The 17,016-nt window shown below is 43.2% G+C and overlaps 1 protein-coding gene across 3 annotated transcripts in view; it reads right to left on the bottom strand.

The window, feature by feature from the left end:
- Positions 1-16,103, bottom strand: part of TRIM55 (tripartite motif containing 55) — a 37,900-nt gene extending 21,797 nt beyond the window's left edge. For 2 of the 3 annotated variants that reach the window (XM_049822935.1, XM_049822944.1), the window contains exons 1-7: positions 15,915-16,103; positions 15,327-15,499; positions 7,215-7,380; positions 5,401-5,496; positions 1,298-1,531; positions 239-261; positions 15-139 (exon numbers count right to left, since the gene is read on the bottom strand). In XM_049822935.1, coding sequence (XP_049678892.1) covers positions 15-139; positions 239-261; positions 1,298-1,531; positions 5,401-5,496; positions 7,215-7,380; positions 15,327-15,499; positions 15,915-16,103 — 1,006 coding nt within the window. The remainder of the gene's footprint in view (positions 1-14; positions 140-238; positions 262-1,297; positions 1,532-5,400; positions 5,497-7,214; positions 7,381-15,326; positions 15,500-15,914) is intronic. The other variant, XM_049822954.1, reaches the window with a different exon arrangement.
- Positions 16,104-17,016: the final 913 nt, after the last annotated feature.

Below are 17,016 nucleotides of genomic sequence, written 5' to 3'. Positions count from 1 at the left end.
AATAAATGACATACCTCTGTCAAAATCAATTTCTCGTATTATCTTTTCTTCTCTACTGAGGTTCACTGTGAATTGGTTCATATTTTCATACCCATCCTCTATTTTTTCCATTTGAAAACCTTTAGATGCTTCAGTAATTCTAAAACAGAGAGATTGGGTATTGGCATTTGGATTTGCAGATAAATCTGTAATTTGTAATTCATTATAAAGATCAAGACTGTCAAGTTTGAATACTTACTTTTGTAGCAATGTTTTGGCATTCTGTGAAAACAAAAAGGAAATAACTGACTTCTTAACTGGTTCAATTTTTTCAGAGATTTTATGCATTGAGATCTAATTCTTACACTGGCTGCTTCTAAACACACTATGGATCTCATAAATGACAGCCATAAGATCTATGAATGTGATCAAATTTGGATGGTAATTAGTATACAGCTGAGTAAACCTTTCAGTTAATTGAAGACTTTTAAATTAAAATCTGAATATGATGGGAAATACATAAAATTTCTACAAAAATTAAATGGAAATAGTTTTGCTCTTTTGTTTTGTGTATTTGTGGTGAAAAGCAATTGTTCTGTTACCACCTTTAGTCACAGTAACTATATCTTTGACTATCCATAAGGGCATAATTCTGGAGCCACAAAATTTTATTTGTCTGGAATGAATACTGTACTTTTCAAAGGCAATTCTTTGATGAAAGTAAGGTGTCGGTTTTTGTGTGGTTTTTTTTTTTGGAAAACACCCTTCCAGCCTTTAACATAGAGAAATTGTAAGCTCGCAGGAGAGAAATTCTACACCAATGAATTCAGTGAACAGGCTGCTAATGGTTTCCTAAGTTTATAGTAAGAAAATGGAAGAAAAAAAAAAAAGCAGTAAAGGCATAAAAATGTGACTTAGAACATAAATATTTAATTCTTGGAAAATTAATCACTCTGTCCATAGGCAAATGAAACCTATAACTCACAGAAGTTCCTATACACATATATTATAGTGGTGGGACAATAAAGATATGTTGGAAAATGTTAAAATTCCTGTTTCTTCTTTGGGGACCAGAAATTCATACACAGGGTAGTATATTTTGGTGGAAATAACAAATACTTATGTTCTTGGTTTGGATACTATTCACAAGAAGACTAGTCATTTGTCTGTGCTGATGAAAGTGTTTAAAAAAATGAATTTGTATAAATGTTCACTCAAAGATGACCAAACTCTGAATGTGCCTAAAATTAAGAAATGCTTAAATAGTATTTCGATAAACCCATCATTCTTTTTCTATCTCTATTTATAGACTTTATACCTGCAAAAACACGGCCATTTCCGGTTCTTCCATGAACTGGATTCCTGATTCAACAAGCTTTGATACAGCTTCCAAATGATCCGCATACTTCTTCATCAGGGAGCGGACGTGTTCCAGTTTCTCCTCTTGGGTTCTAGTGATTATTTGTGTCATCTCATTTTTTCTTTCTTCCAGTACAGAATAGAGATAATCAAATTTTTCACACAGCTGCTCTTTCTGTCGTCTGCAGCATTCCTGTGAATCATTTGGTTTATGTTTAACATGTTATGTTCTTAAAAGAGTTTCTATTTTTACAGTTACTTGGAAGCATTTTCATCAAAGAAATTCCTTTTTCTGAACAGTGCAAAGGATTCTGAATGACCCCAGAGACTTTTAGAATTTTCAAAGTCCAAGCTATTGGAACAAAAGTTTTAAAACTGTTCTCAAACTCTGAGTTTCAAGCCACTGAAAGCCCCTAAACAGTTGTATAACTTGTCAGTCTGCTAAAAAATTGTGAAAGGTATTTATGATGTCTGTAGTGAGACGTCAAAGTCTGCAGAAAAAGTAAAGAACCCCACCATATTAGCAGCTGTGTTCATTTGCATGAACAGAATGTTTTTTAAAGAAGCGATCATCTCAAATCAGCTCTGGAGAATTTTCATTTTCTACCAGAGAACCTGGAACTATCCTGGCTGGGCATGATTTTCACATATGCCCTCTTAGACTTTATTTTGACAATAGGTGTCCATTATGTTCCATTTACTGTGCACTGATTGAGGCAGAGGTACCACAAAGAAAAGGGTGTGTGACAAAAACACAAAGACAAGAATAAGGAATCCGATTCCAACCCTACCTTCAGGCACTGTTTTTCACATCATTTTTTGAGACACTTTTATTGTCCTTCCAACCAGACAACAGCATATTTCACTGAGTAAGGAGGATGGATTTGATGACTGCTTCATTGAGTGCTCTCTAACAAGAACACACTGCACTTGCAAGGGAGGATTTATGGGGAGGAAATTGGAGACAGGTTATCTATAATGTCTGAGGTCTACCAAACAGAAGTACTTGAGTCATCTGTGTGCCCCAGGGCTTAACCTTATTGTGGTTATATCTGGTTGTGGATGGTGGCGGTTATTTAAATCTCTTTGCTAGGAATTGAGGCTGAATCAATTCCTCATCTTTGTCCCTTAAGGCATAATACTGAGATCCTGGCAGCACAGGATTATTAACAGTCCCACAGTACTTCTGGAAGTGATAAGACTGATTATTCATAGCACTTGGCTAGAGAGAATCCCACTTTTTTTCTTGACTTTCAGCCAGAGCTCTTTCCTATGAGTGGTGACAGTCTGCTCTGTATCGTTCAAAGGAGAAAGCCTTTCAAAGATGGACGTGTGGCCAAAAATCACTGTCTACATTGAGGGAAGGGGAGAGAACACATTGAGGGGACGGGAGTGAATACAGATCTTGTTGCATCGACCCAGGTATCCACATCTGCTTCCCAATAAGGAAGACTAGGCTAAACAGGCACTTCTAATTTAAAACTCCTTGCATGGGGGCAGGCTTGGCCTGCCCTTCTGGAGGACCTTGCCACTTCCCAGAAATTCCTGATTAGTGAATTCTAGGGTGGGAATAAGGAAGCTTTTGAACCAAGTGAGTCATGGTTCCTGGGTGTTCCAATGGCCTATTGTTCAGGCCTGAAATAATCTTCCTCTTGTCTTTCCCTCCTCTCTTAACTTCCTCCCAGTGTTTCCTTCACTTCTGCTTGCTCCAGACTCCTCTTCGATTTAGTCTACAATGACCTCCTCTGAAACATCATTCAGATCACTTGTAAAACAACCTTAATTTCGAGACAGGTGTGTGCTGCCTTTGCCATTTGGCACAGGACAAGTGTTAGGGGAAGAAGAGCAAGAGAGTGATAGCAGGTTGCCCTGAGAGAGCCTTCCCTATCTCTAAGGTCTAATATATAATATTTCCTGCCAGCAGATATGACAGAGTTTGAACCTCAAGAGTGAGAGTGCAGAATAGTTTCCGAACTGCAAGTGCTGAAATATTTCTGAAATACTCTCTTTCTGTGTACAATGTTCTCTGCCTGATGGAATTACTCTAATCAGATTCTGAGTAATGAAGAAGGTTAACAAATACATGACTTTCCAATCTGAAAATTTCTCAGCCTTTTTGTTCTTTAAAGCACAGTTACAGCAAAAAGAAAGGAGTCCTTGCCGCTGAGCATGAGCCGCACTGCTTGTTCTGAAGTATCTGTATTGACTGGACTACGCTATTAGCATTTGGAAGAAACATTGTAATTTTTCCTTCATTGTTTGACTCATATTGTTTACAGGGCTAAACAGTACTTAATTATTTATTATTGTTTTCCAGTATTTAGCATTTTATATTCCCTTTTTTTTTATTTTCAATATAATATGTGAATTTGGTCTACCTTTCAATCAGTTAAAAATTATACAAGTATTAATCAATTTTTTTGTTTGTTTTTCTGGCTTTTAGGGTTGGACAGGAGCAATAGCTAAATATAGAACTGTAGGCTATTGCTTACTCCAGCTAAAAGGAAAATGATCATGTATTTTCTGCTAAAACCGATATTTATTGTTCCCTACAAAGCGTAACGCAGAGAGAGGAGACATTCCTTGGATTGTAAGTGTTACTTCCATGTGTGCACATTTCTCAGCTCTAGCTGTAGCTTTTCATCTTCAAGGACAAACTGATGTCAATTCAGACAAAGCTCTTACGTGGTGGGAAATGTGATTTGCTTGAAATGTAACATGGAAGTGCCAAGGTAAGCTCTAAGATCTATTTTCTGCAATCTTTGACTTTAAAGGTGAAAAGGCTGTTAAAACATCTGAAGGTAAAATGGCTGCACTTTCTTTGGGCTTTGAGTTTAAAGGTTAGGCTTTAAACTGAGTGGATGATTCTGAGGAAGCTAGTTTCAGAAACTGTTGTATTTATTAAGGTATTTTTAGCACAGTGTTTTCTCCATACTTCAGACTAGATGTTTGAAGTTTTGTTTCTGGTTCAGCCAGTTCAACTTAAATGAGTATAAACTTTTGCTTTTGTATCATTCAAATTTCTGCAGTTAACCTACTTGAAAGGCTTGTTTCTGTCTGCAAAGTCCTGATAGCAGTTAATTTCATCCTTGCGACATGAAGGCTGCCTGACTACAAAGTTCTGACTGCTGCTAACATGCTCTCTCATTTACTTGGGCTAATGGTTTGATGTTCTTTGAACCAAATTTGGACATTTTCTGTTCTTCCTTGCTCTGAGGAAATAGGAGCCTTGGGCAATTGTGTACATAGATTGTGGAATCAACTTTTCTTACCAATTAGAATCTATACATCTTGGATTAACTTCTTTTTCTCTGCCATTTCTCTTTTCTGCTCAAGTTCTAAAGGGTCAATATAATTCTAATTGGGCTGAGAGGGATGCAACTCCTTCACTAGATGCTTCATCAAACTCTGATCACAAAATCAATTCATATGAGCTCCTATCAGCCTATTGCTCTGTGATGCTCAAATTGGTCAGAGCTGATATTTATATTTGCTTTTCTGGTGCAAATCTCTTGGAGGAAATGAAAGCCACTTCTGCCATTGAATGACACAAAACTAATTCCAGCCCAGTCAGAGTAAGAACTTTACCAGAAAATCCAGTAAGAACCCAAACTCTTCCCTCCCATGAGCAACAAAACAAGACTCCTTAAAGGGCAACATAAGTCTATTTTAAAAGTACTTCTGCACAGAAGGTAAAGCAACCAAATACAGAGCTCACTGATATGCTTGGGAGCCATGCTATGGCTACCCTGTGGCTGAGACTAAAGCTCTGTTCACAGGCTCTAGGCCACTGAGAATGCTGAGCAAACGTGCTGGTATGGATTATCCTTACTCTTTGTCCTCAACCACATGGCCAATGTCAGAGGCAGGGTGCCGAGCAGGACGTATCCTTTGGTTGAGGAAGTATAGCTGATACCGTACAAAGCCACAGGTAATGGTTTTGCGAAACTATGTGGGAACGTACTTGCACAAAGTGAGGTCTGTTAAAGAATGGTCATTACCAGCAGTTTAAAAGATGTGACTTCACACTGAAAGAACTGCATTTAAAGAGCTGGTACCTACCTCAACCGTCTTGCAGGTCTCCTCCAGCTGCGTGACTATCCCTTGCACTCTGTCGTTGCTCCCCACCAGGACTGCAATGCCATCACTCAGCTCGGACTAGGCAGTAAGGGGAGAACAAGCAGGAGGGTTAGACACCATCACACTTCAGGGTGGCACATCTAACAGCGGGGAGCAGGACACAAATGAGCCATAACATCTTCTTTCCACCAGAACCATGGAAAATTGGAGCTTTACCTGCCCACGTTACCTGCTACTACTTTGACATTTGTTTCCTCTCCCAAAACACTATGAAAACATTGTCATTTTGAAACTTTTCATGGAGAAGAAACTGGTTTGGAAAGGAGGAAGCACTTTGTTCTAGGAGGCTCTTCTAGATGTTTTTGTCTGAAGTGCTGTGTTTCAAAAGCCCCAAAATATTCCCTTTGGGTTTGTTGAGAGAAAAGACTGTTTCTTGAGAGGCTGTTTTTTTTTTAGTGTCTCCGTCTAGCCATGCCGCTGCGGTATTTCCCTGAGGACTGTGGCTCTTGGCCCTGGAGATGAGAAGAGGTGGCCAATGGACCTGTAGGGACCTGGGCACTACAGACCCCTTGGCATAAGGGCGGTGGGGCCAGGGCTGGGGCTGTGGTGAGAGGGGAAGGGAGAAAAGGAGGAGGAGAAGGTAGAGGCTAAGCCACTGGCATGAGGGAAACTGGTGGAAGAAGGAAATGGCCTGAGTGTGGGGATGGAGATGACTGTGAGGTATCCTTAGAAGACGAGAGACACAGAAGCTAGTCCCTAGGGAACTTGGTGAGGGTGCTGGGGAAGGTGAGGGGCCCTTGGCACATGGCTGTAGTGACAGAGGCAACCATGTCTGTGGCCTCCACAGCTTTGTAAAGGATTCTTCGAAGCATGCATCCTGCACCCTCTGGGTTACACCTCCAGTTTTGGACATGACAGCCCCTTTCCACAGGTGCTCTGGGAAGGAAACCACGGCTTGCAAATCTCCATGCAAAGGGAGTGACTGGGGACATGGATTCAGTCCAAGAAACTTCTTCCCCTTCTCCCTCCTTTTTTGATTGAAAAGGATGATATGTAACTACTTTCCTAAAGTGACTTCTCATTTGTAGTTACCACACGCAAGCATCTGTGTGGCAAAGTTGGAGGCTGGGATTGCAAACCTGGCCTGTCTGATTGCTTGCCCCACTGGAGCCCTCCAGAAAAATGAGCTGTTTATCTCAGGAGGATAACCCAGTGAGTCAGGTTTTAAATTAATACTGTATTAAAAATAAACAAGTCTTTTACTGGTGACAGCAAGGGCAGAGGATGTTAGGTACATCCTGTGCAGCCAACTATTGAATATTCCTGCATTCACTTGCAGGAGGAGGTTTTTCACTTAACTTTTCTTAAAAAATGGGATGCTGAAAGGCAAAAGTGGCTGATAGATAACTATTTGGTTTGTAATGGTCTATTCTCCTTCCAGTTCATGTGTTGGAATTCCACTTGTCTTTCTGATCTAAAAGCACTGAAAAAAAGAGATTAGGAACCTCAAAAGAGAGGTCCTCAGCTTCACATCAAATCGCTGTCTAAAATGTTTACTCACTGTACTAACGAAAATTGGGACACTGTAATATCTTTCTGTGTGGTCTCTCATAAATTTACTTTCCTTTGTTTCTAAACAGTTCCTACAGATTTGTGTGAGCCTTTCACTCACACACAGGAATGGCAAAGGCATCCCCAGGCCCCTTTGGAAACTCGCAGGAAGCCCATGGGAATACTTTCCTGTTGATGGTCCTGTCAGTTGCTGGGAGGACTATGAGAAACAAAAAGATACTTACCTTTTGTCGCTGGTAAACGTTTGTGAGAGGAGCAACTTGACAGTCTTTGTGGGCGCCAAAAACTTTGCACAAGGAGCAGGTGGGCATTTCACAGTTCAAACAGTAGATATTAATTCTCTCATCTTCATGCTCTTCGCACATTGGCTGGTCACACTTCCTTTCAGGTCTGCAAAACAAAACAAGTTTAAAACAAGCTTGGTCCCCATGAGTTTCTGATGACAGCACTTAGGGTATCAGCATGAAATACGGGTACATTCGTATACCAAGGCTGACCTGAATACACAGCGTAGACTTAAACCTGCCACACGGGATGACTAAATAGACAGGGGTACAGTTTAATGTCCTGACACAACAGGATGTGATGACAATATAGCAACATGACTTCATATGAGGATTCCAGCTGGGTGTGTGACTGAACCCTCACTCATATTTAAAGATGTAAATAACCTCACTAAGACTGATCTTAGACTACTTGTGTACTTTAATTAGCATGTTATCTAACATCTGTCTGAAATATGAAACTTATGTAATTTCTTTTGGGTTCATCATGCAAAATGTTGGGCACTTGGCCTTAATGCAGCAAAGCTCTTTTGCAGGGGACTAATCTGAAGCAAGAGTTGTAGGTATTGATGGACCTTTATGCCCTTAACTCTCTATCTCAGCTGATGAGGTTTGTGAGGCCCAGGTCAGGACTGCCAATATCAAACAGGACTGGGTCCTTATGGCCTTTACACTAGGCCAGCAACCAAAATATGGTCTCACAAAAATTAATTTTAGCTGGGTGGCACATTCCTAACTTGTATAGTATAGAACTTTTTGACAGTAGGTAACTTGATTGTAACTGTCACCAAGGGCATGGGTTACAGAAGAAGCATTCCTCCCCTGTGCTAAGCCAGGAACTGTTACCCGACTATAGCTCAGTCCTTCACCAAAATGATTTAGCCATACACACACAAGTCAATCCCTACTATTTTAGGAACTGATTTAGTTGTAGCTTCCTTTAAATGAGCCACTTAACTGACGTTCCCAGTGTAAGTGAAATCTCTGGTCCAGTCTTTGTGGGCAGGCTGATGCTTTTCTGAGCCGACGCTTCAGGCTTAGCACCCTGAGCACATCCGTGGCAAGCATGTGAGTATGTGAGGATGTGGTACCAGAGGACAGGGTCAGTAGATTGATGGAGGGAGTGTGCCTGGGGGTTCAAGCCTCCAAAGTTTGCCACTCCTACTGTAGCAACGTTAAATATTCCTAGCATAAGCCATTATCCCCTTCTGCTACCATCTGGAAGGAGAACTATGACTTACCTGTAGCAAGTGGAGCAATAGCATCATAGAAATATATCTTTTCATCATTAGACAGAAAATATTTTCCCAAACTATAGAATATAATGAAATTACATGGAAACATTCTTTTTAAAGCCATTCTGCAGAGCTCTGTAGCAAGGAGGCAACCAGTCACTCTATTCAAGTTTAAAAATTTTATTAAAAAAAAATTATTTTAGATTATATTACAATAGAGTTTTTCAATTTAATTTGGTAGAGTGGACATGGCATTTACTTTTTAATGACAAAGTACAGGTTTTCTCTTCCGAAGGGAATGGAATGTGATCAATTAGATGCATTTAAAAAAAGATCAAGCAACAAATAAAATGTCTCATGCATTAATATTTTTTAATTTCAAGAGGGCATTGGAATTTAAAGGGTTTGTAAGGAAAATCTGTAATCTGCAATATAACATGCTACAGCAGAATAAAACAAGATGGAAGCTTCTGAAGGAAGCCAGTATTATTTGGGTCAGATTTCTAACATACATTTACATAAGGCACTCAATGTGTCAAATCCAGCATCATTTCAATGCTAGTCAAGAGACATGTGTCTCCACCACAAAAACTGCTTTACATTGTTTGCAAACAACGCTTTACATTGACTGCAAACAGTGCCTAATATATTCAAGTTATAGTGTGCCAGTGGATGGGCCCGCATGTGAGGGCAATAACAGACAATGAATTTCAAAGTGATTAATTAAGCCTGAAATAGCTGCTTTTCCTGCAAATATTTACAAGACCAGAAGCAGAAACTACCAGAATGTTTTTTGACACTTGAATGGTGCCACTAGCGTAAAAGACACATTGCACAGGGCAAAAAGGTGACGGTGTCAAGCAAGTTCAGCCAGAAGTAGCCAACCTTCAAAGGTGCCACAAAGAGCTGGAAGAAACCTGGCAGAACTCCCTGAACTAGTGGGGCCCTGAAGGCAGTGACAGAAGACTAGAAGTAAACAGATCTACAGTCTCCTTCCTAGGCTGTGCAAAAGGAGAGACTTTTAGCACAACGTTCCCTGACTTCAGAGGGGATCCTCTAGGTCTGTGTTGGTGTAGCAAAGGTCAAAACACAACCTCTGAGTTTAAAATGGTGGCTGCTCCTGAAACAGGAGATTAAAGAGTAGCTGATAGGAAAATGACAGCATGGCTTTAGTAGAAGAAAAGATTTGTCACAAATGTGCTTGTGAGCAAAGAAGCAGCAGGTTGCTGAAATGGCCTAATAGCTTTGTGCTCTCATTCTCTGACTCTGCTCTTTGAGATGCTAAGCCTGTGTTCGACTGTTACAGGCTTACTCTTTTCCATTAAAATCGGGTTTGGATCTTAATGTGTGGAGTGTTGTGCATGTTGATGGAAAGGAAGATTCTCAGCACTGGTAGGGCCACAACCTGGAGTACTGGGTCCAGTTCTGGGCTCCCCAGTACACAGGAGACATGGACATAATGGAGAAAGCCCAGCAAAGGGCCCTCATGATGATTAAAGGTCTAGAGCACGTCTGCTGTGAGGGAAGGCTGAGAGAGCTGGGACTTTCAGCCTGGAGCCTTGATAAGAGAAGGTTGAGAGGGATCTTAATGATGACCTTGATCTTCTCAATACCTTCAGGTATCTAAATACTTTAACAGAGGGTGTAACGAGGATGGAGCCAGGTCTTTTCAGTGGTACCCAGTGACAAGATCAGAGGCAATGGGCATAAACTGAAACACGGGAGGTTCCCTCTGAATATCAGGAAACACTTTTCACTGTGAGCCTGACCAAGTACTGGCACAGGTTGCCCAGGGAGGTTGTAGAGTCTCCATCCTTGGAGATACTCAAAAGCCATCTGGACATAGTCCCGGACAACTGGCTCTGGGTGGCCCTGCTTGAGCAGGAGGTTTGGACTAGATGACCTCCAGAGGCCTCATCCAGTCTCAGCCATTCTGCGATTCTGTGATTTGGTGAGAAAATGCAAAGTTGCTGGGGATATAAAGGAGCATACTTTAATTAAGGACATGGTAAGACCTTAGGAAAACTGCTGTTTAGTTAGAAGGCATGTTTTCCTTAGGATTTTTACAAATCCAGAAAGGTGTCTACTGAAATACTGAATCCAACTTTGATGGTGTTTTTTTGAGTACCCTAAGATAGCTGTAGCCCTTCCTGTACAATAACATCACCTAGTGCCTGCACCTGGTCAGGGGATGGAGAGAATCTGCATGACTGCATGAGGCTCAGTCAGGTCATTAGTGAAGATATTAAACTGAATTGGCCCCAGTATCAATCTTGGACATACTCCACTAAGACTGGCCTCCACCTGACTTCATGGTGCTCACCATGACCCTTTGAGTCTGGCAGTTCAGCCAGTTTTCAGTCCACTTCACTGTCCACTGTCCACTCTAGACCTTATTTCATCAGTTTGTTAACAAAGATGTTACAGGAGACAGTGTTGAAAGTCTAGGTAAACAACATTCACTGCTCTCCTCTCATTCACTGAGTTAGTCATCTCACTATAAAAGGCTATCAGGTTGGTCAGGCTGATTTCCCCTTCATAAATCCATGCTGACTATTTCTAATCACCTTCTTGTCTTTTATGTGTTTGAAAATAGTTTCCAGGAGGGTTTGCTTGAACGACTTTTCAGGGACCAGTGTGAGGATGACCAGCCTATAGATCCCTGGATTCTGCTTCTTGCCCTTCTTGAAGACTGGAGTAACATTTGCTTTCTTCCAGTCCAGTCCTCAGGAACCCACCCCGATCACCACAACCTTTCAAAGATTATTGAGAGTGGCCTTCCAATGACATCAGCCAACTTCCTCACCCCTCATGGGTGCCTCCCATGAGGATGTCAAAATTTTTTTAAAATATTCCCTAACCGGATCCGTCTCCACTGAGGCTAAGTTTTCCTTGGTCTAGACTTTCCCGCTGGTCCTGGGGGCCTGGGACTCTTGAAGACTGATCTTACCAGTAAAGACTGAGGTGAAGAAGGCATTGAGTACCTTGGCCTTTTCTATGTCCTTTGCCACAGATGCCCCTGCTCCTTTTAGCGGTGCACCCACACTTTCCCTAATCTTCCTTTTCCTGCTGATGTACCTGTAGAAGCTCGTCATTTTAGCTTTCATGTCCCTTGCCAGATTCAGTTCCAGGTGGGCTTTGGCTTTCCTAACTCTATCTGTACATGCTTGGGCAGTTTCTCAAAGTATTCCTGAGTCATCTGTCCACCTTCTTTTTGCTTCTTTTTTAATGTTTTATTTTTATCAGGAGCTCCCTGTTAATCAAAGCTGGTATCCTGCCACCATTGCTTGAGTTCATGTATATGGGGATAGACCATTCGTGAGCTTGGAGGAGGTGTTCCTTGAAAATCAACAACAATGATGGACCCTCCCCAAACCAGTGAAAAGCCCATCAATACCCAGGGTAGAAATGGGGCTTGAAAAATGAGAACACCATAAAAGTTCATATGGACATAGGGATTCCTGCAGCTCCATTACACTAGTACTATCGTGAATGCTTGGCCCAAGAAAACCACTGGTGCAGGTGAGCTTGGGTCTTTCTCTTGGTGGGGAGTTGGAGAAGATCCAGGTGATCTCTCTCCTCCTCTCTCTTGCTGCACAGTCTGCAGGGATCCTCCTGTGGCTCCCTTGCTTCACGACCTGTGGGCAGGGAGGCCATCTCCCTGGCCCAGCCTATCTGAGGTCCTCAGGCATCCCTGCAGCCCTTCCTGGAAAGCCACATCCTCCCTTGGGAGCTCTGGCCGAGGCCTCTGAGGTGTGAGGGATAGCTGCTCCTGGTGGTGCTGGCTACCCCGTCCGGCAGCATGTCACCACTGTTGCAGAGCCCATGTACACTGCTCTCAGCACAGTGCCTGGTCCCTGCTGCGCACGCTGCTGCGCACACTGCTCCATTTGTGCTGGGGTCTGCAGGGACAGCCTGTACCTAGGGCTCTCCTTGGTAGGTGCAAGGCAGAAAGAGCGCTCAACCCTCCCTGATCAGGATGCAGCCAGTAACAAAGCCCAAAGAACCTTTTGATCAGGAATAGCCAACCGAGCTCGTTAGAGGCTGCCAGATCTTGTGAGAAGTCACAGCCTCCTGTTGCTATCCTTTCCTGGTGGCAGCAGGCACCCTGATGTTCCTCAGATAGATCAGGTAATCAGTGGCCTACAGACTTTCAAAGATTGGTTTAACAGACTTTCAAAGATTGGTTTAATATTTTAGCCAACTCTATTTCCACTGGGTTCAGTCCTTTGCCATCCTTTAAAGCTTTGTAGGAGCCACGTCCTGCTTGAAGAATTCTTTCCTTGTGTTGCTAATAGATTCTAAATTGGGCAACAGGCTACGCTGCCATCAGCTGGAATTTGATGAGCAATTGGATAAAAGACCATATGATGTGATTTTTAGTAGCAGGAGAGGCTGCATGTGAGGGCTTGGGCAGACCCTCCCAACACCATAGCTCAGCTCCTGCCCCAGCTTTTATTTAAAAAAACCCAATTCCTTAATCCAAATAGAAACTAAAATCTAAAAAAATATTTTTAAATATATATTTTTTTTAATTTTTTTTTTTTTTTTTGCCTAAGCAGGAGATAAAGATTGCTTCCTAGCTGAATTCCGCTCACTCTCCTAAGTTCATGTGAAATGCAGCTGGGAGCTGGCACCATTCTGGCACACACAGTTATGGTGAATTATAACTACAGGTGGACTTGAGGGGAAGAGGCTCCTGTCTGGAAATCACAGGTGCTGCCAGTTTGAAGGGTTGTCATGGGAAGAAACAAGGAGGCAAAGGTCACATCTCACCTTTCCTCTTAGGTACCTCTGCCAGACCCCAGCGCTCCATTTGGAACAGACTGGTACAAAAGGAAGAAGTGGAGAAGACTTGATTTCCCTTGACATTTTGGTTTCAGTGGGACAGCACTGGGTAAAGCCATGGCAGATCTTGCTCACACTCTCATAGGAGCCTGAGGGACGTTAGGCAGAGGGAGATAAGCAGCTGAGGCCTACAAAGTGCCAAATAGTTTAGATAATGCTGCTATGCATTGCCGCTGCTACGTAACCCTGATGATAGCTTTCATTCTAAGGACATACGTGAAGGTTAAATAAGCACCTTAACAAACTAAATAAACAAATCTTTTGGACAAATATCTCAGCAAATATATGTTCATATTTGTATTTTTTCTATTCTCCCCTTTTATTCATCATGTGTTTTACTTTCATGGAATTTAAAAAAAGTCTACTAAATCTCTTACATTTCTGTTTAACTGAACTTTGTTCCAATTGCCCATGAACTAAATGGGAAAAGGAGCTGCATTTCTTTATTTTTTTAAGTTAAATACAACTGTGAGCTGAAAAAAAACCAAAAACAAGAAAGACATGAGGACACACATGTCCAGCTTATTTGATCACAAGCAAAGTCCACCACTGTAGCTTTGCTGATTCATTTCCTCCGAGATTTTCCTGACTAAAATAATATTTGGGTATCAATGACACACACAAGGGTAGCTTGGCACCGAGCATGAAGGGCAGCAGAAAGGGCAATTTTAAGCCAACTTCGTGCTCTCCGACGCTTTGGAGCTCCTACCTATGCCCAGCTACAACTGTCCCCGAAGGGATTCAAACAGCCAAGAATAGCCAAAGCCACCGTCAGGCTCCAAAACGTTCTCTCTGCTGGCGACTGACCTTGTCTGCTGGAGGAGGGTAGAAGTGCCCTAAGGCATCCCAGGCACTGGGCTCCGACACTTGCGTCCACATGCTCCAGCAACACCGCCTCATTGTCCCTGCGAAACCCAGCTCATTGTTGGGGTAGGATGGGAAGATTGTCAGGGAGCACGTCCAGGATTACACCTTCTTTCAGGTGTACAAAACAGCTTGCCGTACAAAACAGCTTGCCATATAAAACCGGCCCTATGGATCCATGCTGGTTGCAAAAGGCAGCTTCCCTGGGTGAGAGCTGCTTGCTTGGTAGCCTGGGACCAGGCTTAGCATCCCTCCCTACCTTACTATGTTCCCCATGGTGGTAACAGGCGTCCAACCCATCCCAGGGAAAGAGAGATGAGAACACAACATTTTTCTGTTGCTGGATCCATTACACATCCAGTGCAGCCAATTAACATTCAGGAGTAATCTTACTTTTTAGGATTAACCCATTCTTCTGCCCCGAGGTCCTGATTCTTGTGCACAACCACACAGCACTGATAAGTATTATTTCTGGCTATTCCTTCTCGCTTATGGAGACCTAAATAAGACTTGATTTCATGAGTTCATATCCCAAGCTGACAGGAATGAAGATTATTTTTATTGAGTTTTGATTTGACATTATGATGCAGGGGTATCTTCTGTGTGAAATTCAGTTTTCTTCTTCTTGCGCTGTCTGTCCCTCAGTATTTTGTAACAAGATTTGAAATTTCTTTCCCTACTTTAGTATGAGAATGCACAGGTTAAAGACAAATAAGAATTGTCTGAACTGTTTAAAATAAATGATGTGAACCTAGCTACTTTTCCCTTATTTGTGTGAGTAGCCATTCATGTCAGTAGGGCTTTGCTTGCATGGGTGAGTGTTGCTCATGTGAATAAGCATAGCACAATCCTCTGCTATAAGTGGCAGCAGGGAAATCCAGCATCTATTTGGATACGGATTTCTGTGCTTAGCAAGAGCTGATTTCATTGCACAGCAAACAGACAGGCATGCATGGCAGCATGATCCCTTTCCGCATTTCCAAGAGAGAAAACAACTAAGTCAACCTCACGTGCACTAAACGGAAAGACCAAAGGCCACCAGTCTCCTAAGCCACGTCTGCTTTTGTGGCAAACCTCCTCTGAAGGACACACATTCACTCGTTACCTTGTGGACTCCTGCTTGTAGATGTCGATGATGTTCTCCACCAGCAGGTTCCTCTGCAGCCCATAGACACCGTGCCGGTCAAGGACCACTTCGTGCCTGCAGGAGGGACAGCGAAAGCGGCCTCCCGACGCCATGGTCGTGCCTCCCCTCGTCGGCAGGTAGGGGTTGGAGGCCTGCTCTTGCCAAGCAGCACAAGGAGAGGTGAGTAAGGCCACGTAGACCCATGAAAACCTCTTTGAAAAGCACCGGGGCAAAAACACGCTTGTAGGAAACTGTTCGTCAATATGCTCAAGGAGAGGGTAGCTCCAAAAACCACCCCCAGGAAAGCACCCGGCAACTGCAGGGTGAGGGGCCGGTTCCTCAGCTCACACACGTGGCCATGTCCCCGCAGCCAACAGGTGACACTTTAATCTGCTGCGAGCTCAGCCCTGGCCCCTGGGGACACTCAACTTCTGCTTTAAATCACTCCCCTGCCCTGCCTTGCTGACTTTTAAAAGCAATCAACCAAAACACGTGAAAAATCTGCTTCTCCATTCATTTCAGTCAGTGCTGCTTGGGAAGCAGAGCTTTCTGTGGGAAGAAACCTACCTGGAAAATGTCGCTGGCGCATTTCCGACAGAGGTTGTGCTGGCAGGGCAGGATGACCACAGGCTTGGTGAACATCTCCAAGCAGATGGGGCAAATCAGCTGTTTCTCCAGGTTATCCATGGTTTGCTGCTCCTTGGAGAAGGACTTGTAGTTCAGGGAGGTGCTCATCCCTAGCTTTTCCAGGGGCATACGCTCAGGATCACGGCCTCGAGGAGGGGTTTCCGGGTTAATTTCCCTTGAAATAATTCCAAGGCTGTGCTGCAATCAGAGGCTCTCCGGGTTGCTCTGGCTGGAGGACATTGTTTAAACGAGGGGCCGCAGGGAGCTGGGGCTGTTTTTAGCAGCGCAGCGTCACAAGATGCCATCCTGCCGTGCCCATATAAGCGCGTGAGAGGAGGACAGGCTGGGACAGGTGACGGCTGGCGGGGGGACGGGGGGGCGGCCGGCAGGGCCCTGGCTCTCCTCATTCGCACATGATGGCCTTCACCCCTTGAGGAGGAGGGCGAGCGATAAGCAAACACAACCCGCTCCCCCCCTTATCTCTGCATGGCAGTGGAGAGCGTAGGGCTGCCCCAGTCTGCCCAGCCACACGCCTCAGCCTAACACACGCTGGTTTGAGCAAGCAGCCATGGCCGTGAGATGCAGGGTGTAATTTTGCCCATGTGTTTCAGCAGGCTCCAGGATCTTGCCTTTCCAAGGTGTGAAGCACGTGTGGTTGCCTGAGAAGACAATAGGAGCGATGGCTGCATCGGAGCTCAGATACTTCAGGGTGTAAATATGTCACCACCTTGAAAACCAGTTAAAAAAAATTGCCTGCATATAACTGTGCTTAAGTTTCTTCCGGTATGTTTTTTTTTTTTTTTTTAGGAGCTGTAACATAAGAATCCAACATGACTATTCAAGCCATTAACTCCACAGCGACATAAATATGCAGCAAAAACACTATTTGAATTTCCTGACGAGAAAGAGACAGAAGAAATACAGTATGAAAAGCTTCCATTTGTACTGCTAGAGAATAGGTGCTAATTGTATATACTCTCTCTCTGCATAGTTTAATTCAAATATATTTTAGTTTTGGGCACTGCTGTGTTTATATCTGTTT

This window comes from Accipiter gentilis, chromosome 2 (genome assembly GCF_929443795.1).
Source record: "Accipiter gentilis chromosome 2, bAccGen1.1, whole genome shotgun sequence".
NCBI lineage: Eukaryota > Metazoa > Chordata > Aves > Accipitriformes > Accipitridae > Astur > Astur gentilis.
Note: the sequence above shows the minus strand (reverse complement) of the source record. Positions and strands in the feature narration are given on the sequence as shown.